The following is a 17,999-nucleotide window of genomic DNA, read 5'->3' as shown; positions in this document are numbered from 1 at the left end:
AAAAATTGATCCCCCAAGCTCCCAGCTGCGCTCTATTCTGATGCATCCACTTGTCGATGACTCGATCCGTGTACGTCTTTGCTTTCCTCGTCTAAGCTGGTATCTGGATCTAAACTGCACAATATTGCACGCTTTTTTTGTTGCACCGCTAACGATAGCTTAGGGCTATGAGGGGCTGTAAGCTGGTGGGAGAAAGCGTAAACAAAGGGATGATGGTAAATAAGCCAGGTTTACTCTGTGCCATTGGTTCCACCCACAATTCAGTGCAAATTCCTGGTGCACTCCTGCCGTTCTGCAGAAACGATGTCCTAAAACGACACAGGTTGGTTGTTGTTTTTGCCTAAGAACTGCATAATTATGATTAAAAGACCACTGGGAACAGTTTGAAAATAGATCAAAAGATCAGAATGGGACTTTTAAACCCGCTACTGCTGTGGAGCTTATAAAACTTGTTTTTTGTTTATTTGTCTTTTCTCAAAATTACTAAAGTCCTCCCTTCTTTAAGATGCAAACGCTTTTAAGAAAACTAGCAAAATACATTCTGAACAGCACATATCAGATGCATTCTGGTAGGGCAGTGGTCTCCAACTCTGGTCCTCAACGTCCCTGCTGTGTTCGACGCTCAATCCAACCTCTGCTATGTTTCCCAAAACCTCTCAGCCATGATTTTTAGCCTTCTACAGCATGACTCTTTAAGTTTGGAGAAAAAAATATGTCACCCTATTTTTGGGTAGCTTGTGGGGTCCCTAATGTAATATCAATCTGAAAATCAGCCAAAATCAGTACGGCTTAGTGCTTCAATGCTTTCTAAATGTGCTCTACTGTTTGGTGGAGCAGGCAGTAAATCAGTTAAAGGGAACAATAGTGTGTGTCTTGCAGTTTCCTTGAGGCTCTTGTGGCCACCTTATGATGTCATGAAAATGGCATTGCCATGCATTAAGTATGCATGAAGTGTATCATGAAGTATTTGTAAGAATAATGAAAGTTGCACGCACTTATACAGATGGTGCTGTCATACAATGCCTTAATGCCACACTCTAGTCATTAGTGAGGTGCACATACTGGATCCTTACTGACCGTGTGCAGATGCTACACGCACGAGATGGATGTGCACATGATTCATAAGTGTCTGAAGGATGCCCACACAAACTACACTCTGATTGTCAAAGTTCCTTATTTCTATCAGTCAGGCGTCTGGCACAAAGCACACAAGGTGCACTCATTTATTACGATAACAGCACTAACAGGCTCTTTGCACAGTGCACAGTTTCTGGAGTTAAAAAAAAAGAAAAATCCATACGGTACTCCTGCGTTCTCACCCACCTTGTCCTTACTTATTCTTGTGTAATGTACTGCAAGTGTTTGCTCCAACCCATCACCCACAATATCCCCATAGAAAAAACATTTTCTCCCTATGGGTTTACTGAGTGGTCTATGATCTTAACATTGCTTGTGGACCGACCACCTGTGTGCAGTTTTGTGCATCTTTCTCTCAGACAGTCTGCATCCACCCCTAAAGGCAGTTGTGACTGATGCTATAGGAGGCGTGTGTCTCTAAAAGATATTCTAAAAATGCCCACTATTTCCTCAGCTCCACCACAAACTAAATTCTTTCCCCTGGTGCCTAAATTCATTTCTGATCATGAAAATAATGTTTCATTTATGTTGTTGCTTCCAAGTAGATGCTAAATTAAGTGAACCCTGCTAAACACCGGAGCTTTAGCTCCAGCGTTGACGTTTTGAATATCGTTACTCAATTCACTTTTCTTCACACTTTACAATAGTGAAGTGCTTACTTCACTACTCAATGTAAATCCGCAGATTTACGCACAGGAAAGCAACTTTGCGTCGAAATGCAGTACTAGATATGTGTTGATTCACATTGTAGTTATGGTATGTCAAAGAGTGTGTGCTATTCAGGGGTCGCTGGCGAAGTCTCCGGTGTGAAAGGGTGTAGTTTAAAGCGGTTTGATGCGTCAATGGGCTTCAAGGGGTTGAAGGTTAATTTTATGTCAAAAATTAAAGCATGTTCTTCCTGATGTCAGATTTTTTTCCCCCTTAGTTTCTTTCCATGCTAACACTGGGATGGAATTTGTTTTGATCAGTCATTTTGGTTTAGTGAAAGCTCAAAATGTGCATGTTTAGGAGCATCTCTTTTTGATTGACAAGAGCATGGACTTAGGAGTGGACTTACCAACCCCATCCCTTTACTTTGTTGTCTAATCCTTTATTTGGATCATCTTGAAGTGGGCGGAGTAAACTCAGGTCAGTGCTACAATCTCACTTCACGCTTCATTTTTCCAGTTCATGATCTTGCGGGTGACATCAGAGTTTTTCTTTACCCATAAATGGGGTCTGCCTCTGTGTCTGGGATTTTTTCAGTCTCATAGATTGGAGCAATCATGGTTGCGCGGGAGCATGCTCTCACGCAGATTTCATAATGTTATTATTATCATTGACACAACGTATGTGAGAAACAAACATGGAGTTGTCCAACTGTGCATTTTTTTCTCTCCCCCACACACACCTGCTCATCCTCACTGCCCTCCGCTCGGCTGATCTTCGGCGTTGGCGTGTTTCAGTGGAAGGAGAAAAGCATTTAAGTGTCTTGGTGTGCATGCTGCCTTGACTGAAAACAGAATGAAGTTGGATGTGCTGCTTCTCAGGGTGCTGTCACTGATTCATCACACAGACACGCACAACGGCGGATGAAAATGAGCTGCCCCTTTAAGTCCCAGCAGCATCTTGTAAACGGCTGGATTGAATTAAAAACAGCAGGCTCATAACCCTGCCATACATTATCTTTACCATACAGACCATATGCTTTGCTGCAACAATAAAGAAATCACTTCTGATCTCTGCTAATACTGCAGGTTTAGGAAAACAGACACAGATACGGAAAGAGGTGGAAATATCTTTTAGAAATGTAGCTTGCTATTTTTTATTGGTAAAAACGCACTTATTTCATAGTAGAACTATTACAAAACTCTCCATGAGCACAGCAGACAAAGTAAAGTTTTTTTTTTTTTTTTTTTTTTTTTTTTTTTTAACTTGTCCTGTCCAACAGCTAGGCAGACAGATGAGAGCTGAGGGCCTCTTGTGTTGGACATATTTTACTTTAACAAGAGGGGTTATTAATCTTCAGACAAACCAAAGGTATGTCTGAATAAACCCCTTTTGTAATTGAGGCAAAACTATATTAATTTCAATCATGTTTGAAAATCTTTGGTGTTGGACCGGACGGAAAAGGAAAGAGGGGAAGAAGAGAGAGGGATGTTAGAGAGAGGGGGGGGTAGGAGGGTGATAATAGGAGGGGAAGGGGGGTAAGACCATGAAGCAGCATAAAGCAACAAGTTTACTGGTTGTTAATCATTATGGTAAGGTTCAAATGTAGTACAAAAAGGGCGGGGCCTGTTCACACAAACACTCAAATGTTATAAACACACCTGCTAGCTGCAAAAATGTCCACCTGTCGACATGTACACAAAACAGATAGTGTTCACACGCATACTAATGCCTTAAAACCAACTAGTGTGAAATATTTCAGTCATTCAATCATGCAAACTGTTAGTGCAAAGGTGAGCTAACACCAGTGCTCAGGTGAGTGTTTATGTTCTTCTAAAATGGATGGTGGAACGTGACAAGAAGGAGGGAGAGTGCCCAGCCATCCCCACCCCAAAACCCCCACCGCAGCAGCAGCGGCAGCCGAAATCCCCCCAACGCCACACAGAAACCGGCAGGGAACAACCGCCGCCCGGGCGACCAAGCCCGCCACCCAGGCCAGGGCCAGGAGGACCGCCGCGAGGCCCCCAGAGCCAGAGAGCAGGGAGGCATGGAGGGAAAGAGAGCGCCGCCCCAGCCCAACCAGGAGAGCAGCCCCCCCGCCGCGCTGGGAGCGCCCAACGCAGGGCCCCACCGGAGAAGGATGCCCACAGCGCCAGACGAGCACCCCACCACCACCCAGGAGTTCCGGGCATCCCCCCGCCCCTACCCCAGGTACGAGCCAGGACCCCCCAAGGGAGACCCGCTCCGCACTCCAGGCAGCCATCCGCCCGGCCCACGGTTGGTCCAAGGAGTAGCAAGGCAGGGGCCCGCCGCCCCCGCCCAGGAGGGGGGAACCCCGGGGAAAAAAGAGGGCCCACAAGGGGTGTTATAAATATGGCCCGACCAGGCTCGGCCATGTTGGAAGTTTGGCGGGGCCCAGCGCTCAGGGGCAAGGACCAGGACCCACCCCCCAGGGACACGAACACCCCCGGCTCAGGTGTAATATGAACCCCCCCACCGTGCGGAGAGAGCACCGCCGGGCCCAGGGAGCCAGCACCCAAGGGACACGGCCGCCATCGCCAAGGGGCCCGCACCCCCCACCAGGGAAGGGGTAGGGGACAGATGGACCCATGTCCCACCTTCCTTGCAAAATGTGTGTGCGTGTATGTGTGTTTGAAAGGGTGTGTGTGTGCATGTGTGTGTGTTTGTGTTGGAATGTATATATTGAAGGGGGAGGGGTGTGTGTACTAAGGGGGGTGCAGTTAAAATTGGCGAGTAGGGCACTAAGGGGACATCTCCTGATTACTCACAGTGATGTCCCCTCACCCTCCCCACCAAGGGGCCCTAAATGTCTAAGATGCGGTTAAAATTGGCGGGTAGGGTGCCAGGAGGACATCTGCTGCTTGCTGGCAGTGATGTCCAAGCACCCCCCCTACCAAGGACCCTACATGTCTAAGGTGCAAATAAAACCGAAAGAGGGGGGGCCCACTCCATACGGCAGCCATAGGAGGGGGGCCACTGCCAAGTAGCCCCCCCCCCCCCAAGGCGCATCGCAGGCTAGACCCCCCACCCCCTCATCCTAATATGAGGTAATATGAGGAAGGGGGTAAGTTAAGACAAAGTAAAGTTCATGACAGGGAAGTGGGGATTTAGTGTCGGTCTTTCACTCTAAATACTTAATTGTCAGAAAAAACTTTTCACGTCTTACAAATACGTGATTCAATAACAGCCAATATTAACATTTCTTTAAAAAAAACAGCAAACCAAGTCATTTCTCAATCATGCTAAAATTAACTTTTAACCTTTTTCATTTTGTTATAAACACCCACTCCAATGAAAATCTTTTTTTTTTTGGGTGTTTTTAACAGGTTCATGTGGGATTTTTCTGATGATGGAGGACAATTATAAGGAAAATTCAGATTAAAACTGCATTTCTAAGTATTTCTCCATTCGGGTCACTGTGAATCAGTAGCAGACGAAAAAATGCAGTTTAAAAAAGCTTGTGGCTGTGACGCAGGTGCTACAGGCTGTGGACCACAAGCTCCCAGCTCCGCTCCATTCACAACATAAGACATAAGACAGATAGATCCAAAAACGTCTTTGTTTTCCTCGTCTGAGCTGGAATCTGGATCTTAACTGTACAGATGGAGAGCTCCAATGTTGCTCATTGCTTTTGATGCACCACTAATGTTAGCTTGGGGATGTGAGGGGCTGTAAGTTAGCGGGAGAGAGTGTAAACAAAGGGATGATGGGAACTTTCTCTGTGCCAACAGTCCCACCAACAACTCAGATGTTAATTTCTTAGGAACTGCTGCCGCTCTGCAGAAAGTGTGTCCTAGACCACATAAGTCAAACTCGAGGCCCGCGGGCCAAATATGGCCCACAGAACATAAACGTTTTTAATTTCTTTAAATAAAAAATAAAAATTGGTGTGCATTTATTCACATCTAGGGGGGATCAGACTTGAAATATCAGATTGGGCAACTATACATTAGGACTTAAACACTGTCCATATAACCTAATCTGACAGAATCAAATGTAAAAGGATTTTGCTAGACTAACAAGCAAACATATGTTTTCTATGCAACTGTAATTGTCACTTTAGAAAAGTTATAATAAATAAACAATGAGTTACTTAACATTAAAGAGTAGTTGCATTTATTTTTCATTACATTTAGTTGCATGTATAAGTTATATCTTTGATGACAGACACTATATTGACGTGAAAATGAGTTTGACACCCCTGTCCTAGAAAATTACACCGTTTTTTTTTTATAATTTTGCCTAAAAATGACATAATTGTAGTGATTTGGACTTTAAGATAAGTAAAAAATTCAAATGTTTTTGTATGATATTGTAAAAAGGGTTTTAGTTGGTTGGAACAGTGCATGACGGTGGCCTACAGATCAGATCAGGAGGGTTGCTGGTTTACATTTTACAAATATTTTGTAAGATTTTTGAGTCCAGAAATGTAAAACTCAACAACCTAAGCATAATCTGAAGAGGAGGCTTTGGTTTGGTTTGGCTGTAGGGTCAGCAGGGAGACCCTGAGGCCCAACAGTCATGGAATCTGTCTCTCAGTGCCAGCTTTGAACATTCAGCCTTCTCTGTATCTTGGCATGTTATCCTGTAGAGGCACATCACAGGACTTCTTACATAAAAGTCTGTGAATCAGAATTGCTTAAACCAGGCTTAATTTTTCATGGTGTTGACAGTCATGCAGAGCAAAGTATCATTCTGAGCTTCCATCCAAGATGAGCTGTCTCTAGGCCGCTAACAGGAAGGATTTGGATCCACATCTTCATGTCTTTGTGAAAGTCCAGTAAAGTTCAGCTGCTAAATCACTGACTGTATGTCACAACTTATTTTTTGCAGTGGATTCCACTCAGGAGAATGACTAAAGAGCCACATAGTTACCTTTCACTAGCTCTGGTCTAAATTTCAGCAAACTTTGAGAAGTATTTACCTGAAACACCTAAAAGGTCAGACTGTCGTTTTCCACCTGAACATAACATCACCTCAATGCAGCAACATAGCGGCTGCGACCAACAACATTGTATCTATCTTTTTTTTACTAAACACATTTACAGTTTCTTTTTTTTACACATTGGGATCTCATTGGGATGTTCATTATTTTATTTTTTATTTACAATATAAAATCCATTAATCACCAAAGAAGGGTCTCTTTTAGTGGTAACTTGATACTGAAGATGATGGTGATGGGGTGGCTTTGGTAACATGACTGAGCTCTTTAAGGATTTAACAGACAAAAACCTCTAATAATTGAGTGGGTTCCCATCTTTTCACATGAAAAAGATCAGAAACAGAAATAATTCCTTAGTCTATCCAGTTAAATAAAGATTTGCTCTTAATGGTTAAATCTTTCCAAATTAGTTTTTTGTGGTGGAAGGTTATGACAATAACATAACTGCCAAGCCTGTAAGGCTTGTTGATAAAAAAATATATAATGTTTAATATGAATCTTTTTGATGTTGTAGTTATATTTCAATAAAAACTGAGAATTATTGCAGACATATTAGAGAATGAAGTAAGAAATGGAATTTTAAATGTAAACTTGAGATCTGAAGGAATTCATATAATGTATATCCTCTTTTTCTTAGGGGGGCATAAAGAAATTCCTTGTGGAGATAGTGACATTTCTTTTTCCAAACAAAGTTGATTAACAGTTTGTTTAATTCTTTGAACGTTAAATCAGAAACAAGTAAAGATGAGGCAGGATAAACTCCTCAGCTTTAGATAAGAGGATTCTGCCAAGAACTGAGAGGTCTTTTTCTATCGGGGGGGGCAGAGATTTGGGGCAAATGGAAAGGATGGACCTGTACAGAACCATCCTGCGGCTAGCAGATAGTTCAAATAACATCAGCACATCTCAACATTAGACCTTTAGAACAGCTTTAGTGTCATTTTTCCATTCCAGCCTAAAAATTCTTCTCTTTTTTTTTTGTCATGTCACATTATGTAACGCAGTGTCATGAAACAGGGTCCAACTCTAAAGTCACTTGAGTGGTCTGCAGGATGGTTGCCTAGGTGTTGTTGTTGACAGATCTGGTTCACCAGTTGGAGCTAAATGGGACTTGGCAGACTGGAGATGACTGTGACCGGGACAGATTGTCCCCCATGATTCATCAGCACAATCAGGCATCAGCTGTGTGGGTGGGTGACTGCATCCCTGTGTGAGTGTGCAAGGTGTGTGGGAAGAAGGTAGGGAAGTGTGTCTGTGTGGGGAGGGGGGCTTCCTTCGCACACTGACTGATTGGGGCCAGGGTCTGCAGGCAGCTCCTTCGTGAAGAACAGTCTGACAAAATATTCGTTTATTTCAAAATATTTCCACACTGAATTAGAAATGGTTGGGATTACTTTCTAATATGAAAAATTGTTGTTGTTTTTTTCTCTGTGAAGACGTTTCCCCCAAATAATATCAAATTATCCTAAGTTTGATACGTCTTTGTATGAATGTATGAATGCTGATTGTATTGTTTTGTGCATTATTCTTACCTTGATTGCTTGAAATAAACCATTTCAAATCCAAATGAAATAAAAAATCGATAAAAAATAACATTTTCATGACCAAATATCAACATTTTCAAATTGATGACCATACATTTTCGTAACCCACTGCATCCCTTTTGGGGTCACAGGGTCACCAGCTACTGTTGGGTGAAGGCAGAGGACACCCTGGTCTGTTACAGGCCCACACAATCACTCCCATGCAAACCTATGGAGACTATTAACAATCAATAGTTAACAGCAGGTTTTTTAGGACTGTGGAAGGAAGCCAGAGAGCTCAGAAAAGCCCAGACATGCATGAGGGGAACACGCAAACCCGCCAAAGAGAAAGGACCCAGCTGGGATTTGAACCAGGACCTTCTGGAATGCTAACCACTGCACGGCCGTGCTGCCCCAAGTTGATCACCAAATTCAAAACATTTTTAAAGAGTCATGGCTATCCTTGCAGAAACTGTGGAAAACATGTTGAGTTGACTGAAAATGTATATTTAACACAGATCAGTGGAAAATAATATTTACTTAATTTACCTTTTTCTTTTTTATCACGACTATGACAGGTGAGGCCTCACCTGACCGCACGTCACTGGATGCATCCAATCTGAACAATGATCGCTTCCAGGCGGTTAATTGAAGTATTTTGATCTTTTTTTTTGTTGGTTTGTTTGTTTTAGTGACTACATTTCCTACTTCCTCAGCTGCTGCATTGTTCTTTATTTGCTTGCGTGTAAACATGAATATTTCTTTTGCTGCGAGAAACGTTAACCGATGATTTTTGACATATTCTCGTCCAGAACACTCTCCTCATATAACGAATGCGGCGCCTGTCCAGGAACTTTAGAACTTCATGACTGTGGTCACATTGAACAAACACACCTGTTCCTGAAATTTAAGTAAACCCTGAAAGTAAATAACGGTTCCTGTTTCTCAAATTGAGGCAGTGGAAAACTGTGACTGAAAGTCCCCCCCCCCCCCCCCATCATGTTTTGATCTATTGTCAAACCGTTCCCAGTGGCCTTTTAAAGGATTTTGCTATTTTTAGCTAAAATCAAAGAACTTGTGTTGTTTTGTAGGACCTAGTTTCTGCAGAGTGGCAGGAGTTCATTAGAAATTCACCTCTGAGCCCCCCATTGCTGAGAGCTCTCCGTTCACACTCTCCCGCTGGCTTACAGCCTCTCACAACCCCCAAATTAGCATTACCGGTGCAAAAAAAATAGCAAGCGATATTAGAGCGAACATACGTACAGTTTAGATCCAGGTTCAAACTCAGATGAGGAAAACAAAGACGTCCATGGATCTATTTGTCTGCAGGTGGATGCATCAGAATGGAGCAGAGCAGGAAGCTTGTGTCCCGCCCAGCATATTTTCTACGTCACAAATAGGATCTTTTTCAAACTGCAATTTTTTTGTCTGCTCCCTATTCACAAAGATTCAAATAACGAAATACTCAGAAATGCTTTTTTAAGCTTTACGTTCTCTATCATCAGTTAAAATGCCACGGGAAGACGTTAAAAATAACAGCAGATTTCAGTTCTGCACCACTAAGGGGATGTAGCTTAGATTTGGCTGTAGGTGAACCAACAGGTGGAGTCAACAAACCATTTTTTGTTTTGTTTTGCCAAGTCAGCAGTTATAATAAGACCTTTGCAGGACAACCATTATACCTGCAGGAGAGTTTAGGGAGTAATAGGGCTGTGCGATGGTATAGTGGTTAGCGCTCTTGCCTCAAAACAAAAGGTTCGAATCCCAGCCAGGTCGACTCTATGTGGAGCTTATCTGTTCTTCTCATACATGCATGGGTTTTCCCCAGGCTCAGACGTCAGCCTTTATATAGGTTAATGGATGTTTCCAAAATGACCCTGTAGGTGTGTGTGGCCCTGTAACGAGCTGGAGATTTGAAAGTGGGTGGGATAGGCTCCAGCAGCCCTGCAGGGGATACTGTGGGTTCAGAAGATGGATGGAGTTTGATAGAAACTGGGAGGAGCACGGAAAGGCCGGTTATAGTCAGGCCTCCACCGTGACACTTTTCTCCTTTCGCACGAGCCGCCTCACCTGTAGGCTTTGTGAGTTTGGATCTCATGTGTTTGTGCCGTGTCTTTTGCTCAGACTACCCTCACGGCATCAAGCTGACCTCTGCCAACCCTGGAGGGGAGAGGAAGGTGCTAATCATCTTCACTGCGCCGAGCCAGCAGGACCGGGCGCGCTTCACCTCTGACCTTCGAGAGAGCATCGCAGAGGTCCAGGAAATGGAGAAGTACAGGGTGGAGTGTGAGTGTTTCTAGCACAGCTTCTCATGAACGTTGAAGCTGCATGTTTGCTGTAGGTTTGTGGTCTTAAACAAGAACTACAACTTCAATAACTGCTTTCCAGAAATGAAAATGGATTCAGTCAGATGTCTCTTTGATATAGTGAAGGCATTTTTATGAGTCTTTGTGATCTGTTTGTGCGTTCTCACAACTTCTGGGCCACATCCTAAATGATGGCAGCCCGTTTCTGCAAAATCTTTGGAGTTTGGAGTTTGTGTTGGATTTGTTTTATGTCCACTCAGCTCACATCTAAATTTGTTTCTTTAATTAGTCTTGATACATTTAATCATTTATCTCACGTTCTTCTGTATCCTTCCCTCTAGCTGAGCTAGAAAAGCAGAAAGGTGTGATGCGTCCCGGCATGCTGGCGGGAGGGGCGGGAGCGGCAGGGGGCGGAGCCGGCTCGGGCGGAGGCCCCATGAAGAGCGAGGTTGTGAACGGCACCCTGGGCAGGCCCAGCCTCGACGACACGTACGCCTCAGTGGACGGCCTGAAGCGCACGGCGCTCAGCTCCTCACTCAGAGACCTCTCAGAGACAGGTGAGGAGGGGGCGGGTCCATCCGGGTCAGGTTCTCCACGTGTTAACATCACGCTCTGATATTTTATTTTGGATCAGTTTATATTCACAGGATTACATCAAGAGGAAACATAAAGAATCTAACAAAAACATCAATCTAAGAAAAAATAAATAATTTACAATTACTTCATTAAGATCTTTGTAAGTGAGCAGAATAGTCTAAACTACTTTTTAATGACAGGTCCCTAAAGTTACACGAAATAATTTCCTTTCAGGAAATTACACGACTGTTAAGAGTAACAACTCAATGAATAGATTCAGGAAGAAACCTCCAACAGAATCTGAAAAGAAAGGACCAGGGGATAATAGGTTTTACAGTTCTGTTTCCCTCAGATTCCCAGAAAACACTGAAAAGGAAGACTGGGCAGCAACTGGAATTACAGTAATTAAAAAAAATGTCTTTAAATCTAAAATATAGTATTTTAGTGTAGGAAGTCAACACAGTCTGAAAATACAGATAAATTTGACCATAACAGGTAATCAGGTTGTAGCTTATCTGTTTAAATCAATTAAATAAGGATCTATAAAACGAAAACAAAGTCTACAAATATCTTGGTTAGCTATAAACATTTTACTAGAGTAAAGTCAAATAAAATAATATTTGTGTCTGCAGATGCTTGGAAGTCATAAAATATAAGATTGTACAGGTTATTTTAAAAAAGTAAAAGAGTGAATTTATCAAAAATATTGTCCAAAATCCCAATAAAACAGAATTTTAAAACAATTGAGACCATCTCATGTTTGTGTCCCAAAAAATGTTATCCTGTAGTGGGTGTCAAATTCAAAACGATCTTATTTAGTGGATAAATGTGTTAAATTTGTGTTTACATTTTGTTTTACTGTCTTTTTCTATTTTAATTTTGTCTCTTTTAAAAAAAGAATATAAAGGTTTCTATTCTACTAATTTTAAAACGTTGCAACTTTTCTTGAATTTAGGTTACAAAGGGCATACAAGGGACACAATTCTAAAGTAATACAAAGCAGGATGTTATATTAGTCTTTTAGTGATAATATAAGAGACATTTTTGAGCTGAAAAAATACTGAGAAATAATAACCAACATTTCTCTGTTTAAGAAGGGTTTGGAGTTGTTTCATAGACAGAGATTTTGCATTATCTTTGATCTTATTCTAACAAATAACATAAAAAGTAATGCATTTGTGAAATGCAATTTAGCTGGACAGCAGGTGCAGCAGTGGAAAGCCGTAGATGTCAGCGTCCTTTCTGCTCAGAGAACAGAAGTGTCAGCATGTTACTGAGCAGCACATCACAGGTCACCCCAGAGCAAAGGAGGAACATTCACTCAAAGCAACACATGAAAATGTGATGTTACATGTTAAAAAGATGAGGGCTTTCACGTTTCAGGATGGGCTTAGTTCACAGACTAAATGTCCTGCTGTCCATCACAATTCTCAAGCATCACCAGCAGAGGACACCGATGAGCCCGTTAAACTCAGAAATGGATGTTAACATTTGTCATTTCCCCGCTAACGCACTTAAACTGCCTTATTCTTATTGGGTAACAGGGAAGCGAGGTCGTAGGAACAGTGTGGGCTCACTGGACAGTACCATTGAAGTAAGTTGGTTGCGGTTGGTGCATGAAGCAAGCGTGGCCCCTGTGCATGCTGCATGTTTCCCTGCATGTTTGAGAAGAAACCTTCATCGGAATTTCTTTTTTTTTTCTCTCCTGGTGAACTAACAGTAAAATCAGACGGAATATTGATCAACTTATGTGTACTAATCCTCATTATTAGTCTGAATTGAGGAGAACTGAGCTCAATATGTTTCTTTGTCCAAAAAGTAACCAGTGGCTTTCAGATCCACTCGTTTGTTCTTAATCCTTTAAATCCGGATCCCAGTCCCAGTCTGTTTGTGTCTGTGGTTTTATGAACATATATGTGTTCTGAATTTGACGCCAAAAACAAACACCAAAGGCTGATGGTTTGCAGCGATATTAGTCTCAGTGAAGATCTGGACTAGAGTAGTTAATGCAAGTACTTTACCTAAAAGAGGAATTTGTGCTTTTAAAGCCTATTTCAACCAATAAAATGGCTAATTAATGAAATAACTGTCCATTTGCATTTATTTATTTGTTTTTGTTGTTGTTGTTTAAATTCAAAAATTGATTGGAGAAAAAGAAGTGAATATCTGCAGCCTAAAAACATGCAGCGACGTTGCCGGAAATTCACAGTGCAGTACCGATTATAAACACCAGGTGCCAGTGTTGACCTTTATCCTTCAGATGGTTTGTATGAAAGAAAAGACCCACTCCAATGAAAATTGTACTTTTTGTTTTTTTTTAACATGTTCTTGAGGTGTTTTTTCTCATGATTGAGGGCATCTAGAAAGGAAATTAAGTTTAAAATTGGAGTTCTGAGGATTTCTTACTTCAAATTGTTGTGAATCAGGAGCAGATGAAAAAATGTAGCTTGTGATGTTCAAATTACTACAGCAGTTCCATTCTGATGCAACCACTTGCAGACAAATAGATCTGTGTGAGTCTTTGTTTTCCTCGTCTGAGCTGGTATCTGGATCAAAACTTTACAGATGGATAGCTTGTTGATTGCTTGTCATTTTTGTTGCACTGCTGATGTTAGGCTGGGGTTGGGAGGGGCTGTAAGCTAGCGGGGGACAGTGTAAACAAAGGGATGATGGGGAACGAGCAGAGGCTTATGCACCAACAGTCCTGCTCACAATTCAGAGGTGACATTTTTAGGAAGTCCTGCTGCTCTGCCAAAAACTATGTCCTAGAAAACAACACTGTTTTTCAAATGCATAAAAACAGCATAATCATCATTTAACGACCACTGGGGATGTTTTTACATGTGGGTCTTTCCGGGGGCCTCCGCCCAGTGGGACATGCCCGGTTGTACTGTCTTATGCCTTAACCCTTTAACACCAAAGATGTCACCGGCAACACCTAAATAACACTAACTCTTTGACCATTTACACGATCATTGTGAATCAGCTCATTCAGACACAGAGAAAAGCGGCTTTTCATACAGGCTTTACACGGATGTGCAACACTTTACACCGATTTTCCCCGCAAAACAACCGATTTGTGATAGTTGCATAACCTCTTCACTGCTGTGAATGACTAATGGATTCATGGAAACACTTCCTCACTATAAAGTGTTGTATATCAGACACAACCTCTGGGATTTAGGCTTCTTGGAGCCAGCAGGTCCTTCCTGTTTGGAACGCCAGGGGGAGGAGTCACTCCAGCTCTCTTATGCACTCAATGGTTTACGCAGATCCTGATTCGGCAGCGGTTTTGTAAACATTAAAGAACAAGGCTGTCTTCTCCAACTTATCTTCTTAACATCACGTGATATGAAAAGCCAACGGCTTTATTTGTATACATCCAAGATGATTCAATCTTTTTCACTATTCGCACCGTTAGATTCCTGCTGTGGGCAAATCGCACCACAGTTCATTTGCAAGTCAGAGTGCTTTGTTTTCATGGGTTCATTGGTTTGGTTTGCACCTGACTTTACGGGATCTCCTAAACCAAATCACGTTGATTATCCAGACAAACGACTTTGCTGCAGATAAACCCCAAAGTGTGACATGCCCCTGAAAAAGGGACAGGACTGCTTTGTGGAGAACATGTTTCAATTGGATGAAGTGAGAAGTGCCAGGATCCATGGTTCTTCTGTCTCATTGGGTCTTGTTCTGTATAGTCTTTTCTTACTGAACCTCTTTTCCTGCCTCCTCCCACAGGGTTCTATCATTAGTAGCCCTCGGTCCCACCCACAGCGCCCCTTGCCGGCTGTAGGTCCATGTTACAGCCCCATGATGATCCCGTCGTCTCCAACAGCCTACCGGCCACACCGCCCTACTCAGAGCCCCGGTACAGGGGTGGGGGGTGGGCCGGGGCTCTGTCACAACCAGGGAGGCGTCCATACCTCCCCTCTCGTGAGCGGGGTAGGGGTTGGGGGCGGAGGAGGGATGCCCAGCGGGGGTGGTCAAGCAGGAGGAGGCCGGATGGTGAGCTTTCTTGGCAGCCGCAGAGGGAAGGCTCCTGGTCCCCTGACGATGACCTCTCCTCCTCCTCAGGGTCCTCCGAGTCCCCTGCTGATATCGTCACCCCCCCACTACCCCGCCCCCGCACCTCCAATCCTCCTCCCATCCTCCCCTTCCCCATGCCCCTCCCCATCACCCAACCTCGGTCAGTCAGACTCAGTAGGAGTTGGAGGGGTAGGAGTTTCAGGCGGGGGACCGTCCAAGCTCCAGGCTTTGCACGCCCAGTACTGCCACAGCAACAGTGGAGGAGGTGGAGTAACTGGCCACCAAGCGCAGCAGACGCCACCTCCCCCCTACAACCACCATCACCGCTACCACATGCAGAGCATGCCGCAACACCACGCCCTCTCGCACAGGTTCTCGTTGCCCCGCCGGCAAGGCCCGCCCAGCTGTGCTCCCGCTCCTGCCCAGCCACATCAGAGGTTGCCGCACGGCACCGCCCACCACCCACGCTACAATATGGCCTCAGGCTTCACCACGCCCCCACCACTGTCCCCTCACTCCCCCGTCACCCCTACTACCCCACACGGACTCTATCACTCACACCCTGCGGCCGGGCGACCGGGAGGGGGCACCAAGCTCCCCCTGACAATCTCACACTCCCAACCCCACCCCCACGCTCACACACACACTCACAATCACGCCTTGCACACACACTCCCCCCTAAGCCCTTCCCCATCCGCCTCCACCCACTTCATCTTCTCCACCCCCCCTCCTCAGACCCCCTCAGCCCGCCTCGTCACCCAGACGTCTCCACTACCCTATATACCCCAATATCCGCCACTATCGTCCATCCCTCCTCCCCCGCCGCACTCCCCATTACCTCCTCCATCAGGCACCCCACTGTCACCACACCCCCCAGGGGCAAGTCAAGGGGGAGCTCCCAAATCCAAGCCTGTCAGCCGGATCAGCACGGTCGTGTGAGGAGGCAGAAGTCCAGGACCGTGGTGCGCCGCCCCACCCTTTTCCACCAGGCAGCAGTTCTGAGGGGAAGGAGGAGACGAGGGGGAGGAGGGCAAATGCAGGTGCATCAAAGTGGGCGCCTGGTGAGGAGGAGAGGTGTGAGAGCCGGGAAGAGGAGACTGCTCAGCCTGTGTTACTTTCACATCAACTTCCCCAGCATGTAAACCTCTGAAGGACCTGGACTCCCAGGTGGGGCAAACCCCCCCCTGCAGGAAGCCAACAAAAGCTCACACCATGGAATTGGTCTTCACGAGAAGCTGAAGGAGCGCTCTCACATCGTCCCGATTTTCCTTTTGTAGTTTTCTTCTGAAGTCAGCACGAACTCCAGAGGACATGTTTGGAGTTCTTCATGAGCAGAATGACCAGTGGATCAACGGAAACACGAATCCATTGGTCGGTGGAGTCACGTTGAGGTTTTGTCAACTGAGGAGGACAAGCGGTTTAGGGACCATTCAGAAAGGTAACAGTGCCTGAGAACAGAAAACAAAGGTTCGCACTGGGTGGAAGCACCGTGAACAGTGCTGGGTAACGGGACAGATTTTATTTTGAAACCTTGTGAGCAGAGTCCTGCTGAGTTTAATTCCAAATTAAAATGGAAGTAGTCTCATACTACCTTGTTTTTGATCGATACGTAACCTGCTGAGAGGCAAAGCGGGAGTGATTAGCACTGATATGGTGGCGTTTTTGTGTCCTAGACAGACATGCATGACCTTGCAATAGCTAATGATTATCAGTGTGAATATGGTTAAAACCCTATATGCACGGAGAGGTCTTTGTGGTGATGTAAAGCCCCAATCCAGTGTTCATTTGACATGAGAAGCGGGTTTCTACATAGACAATAAACTTCAAAAAACCTTTAAATAAGCCATTTAAACAAAAACTACAGGTGTCTTTTTACCTTTGTGTGTTTGCAAAAATGACAACAAAGCCTTTAGTGTTTGTGGATTACAGGGTTCCAGGGGGAGCTGACCTGTTGTTTTGGACTGGGATGTTCTCCATTGAATAGTGTAAATTTGGGGTTTATCTGTTCTAAACCTGTGAATGCTCTCTCTTGTTTTCAAGTGTCCAAGTATTCATGGAAGTGTAAACCTGAATCTGTCAGTAATAATATCTGTCACCTGTACTTTAAGCTTTATATTGTATTCAACTCTCTATGTTGCCAGACAGGAGATTAAGCTGAAAGGTGCCAAATAAGGAAAAAAAATCTTAAGTTTTACCAACAGGGAGCTCTATCACTAAAAAATTAATATATTTTTTGTTAATTTGGTTTGCCTTTATAATTGCTTTTCAGCAGCTAAATTTAAAGAACCTGAGTGGGAAATTATGACTAATAAAACAGCAGAGTCTTTCCAACCCATATACACAAATAAATGCATAAAAAGCTTTTTTTTGTTTCCCTTCTTTCAAATTTTTCCTAAACAGAGAATAAAATCTATTATCAGTCTATTTAGGTTTACCCTTGTGTTATCCTAGGCACTTTAACATTGGGAGTTAGGTCATCTAGACCCACTAGACAGTGCTCTGAACCTTTTTTCTTCAGTGATTTGTGATCTTCACTGGTGTCCATGGATTACATGAAATCTTTCCACCTTTATCCACCTTTGTCATGGTAGGGAGAACACGTCAATGTGAGGGTGGGGTCATCTAAGATAGAACAAGGGTTAAAAAGCACAGCAGCAACTTCACAGCAGCCTGCAGTTATGGATTGAACAACGTTAGGATGGATTCTTGGCAGAGGAGCTGCGAGGGATTTTTTTGTGATGCTTGCGGGTGAAAAAGATCCACTAGGGAGATATTTGAGAAAACCTTTGTTGTGTTGTAAGAAAGGGATGCATCTGG

The 17,999-nt window shown here is 43.9% G+C and overlaps 1 protein-coding gene across 1 annotated transcript in view; it reads left to right on the top strand.

Moving 5' to 3' along the window:
- Positions 1-17,581, top strand: part of LOC101166035 (IQ motif and SEC7 domain-containing protein 2) — a 100,917-nt gene extending 83,336 nt beyond the window's left edge. Inside the window, exons 15-18 of the mRNA XM_023956996.1 lie at positions 10,396-10,557; positions 10,919-11,134; positions 12,698-12,747; positions 14,895-17,581. Coding sequence (XP_023812764.1) covers positions 10,396-10,557; positions 10,919-11,134; positions 12,698-12,747; positions 14,895-16,121 — 1,655 coding nt within the window. The 3' untranslated portion in view covers positions 16,122-17,581. The remainder of the gene's footprint in view (positions 1-10,395; positions 10,558-10,918; positions 11,135-12,697; positions 12,748-14,894) is intronic.
- The last annotated feature ends 418 nt before the right edge of the window (positions 17,582-17,999 follow it).

The sequence above is a fragment of the Oryzias latipes genome, chromosome 7, assembly GCF_002234675.1.
Source record: "Oryzias latipes chromosome 7, ASM223467v1".
In the NCBI taxonomy this organism is placed as follows: domain Eukaryota; kingdom Metazoa; phylum Chordata; class Actinopteri; order Beloniformes; family Adrianichthyidae; genus Oryzias; species Oryzias latipes.
The sequence above is the reverse complement of the archived record's forward strand: the minus strand, read 5'-3'. Positions and strand labels throughout refer to the sequence as shown.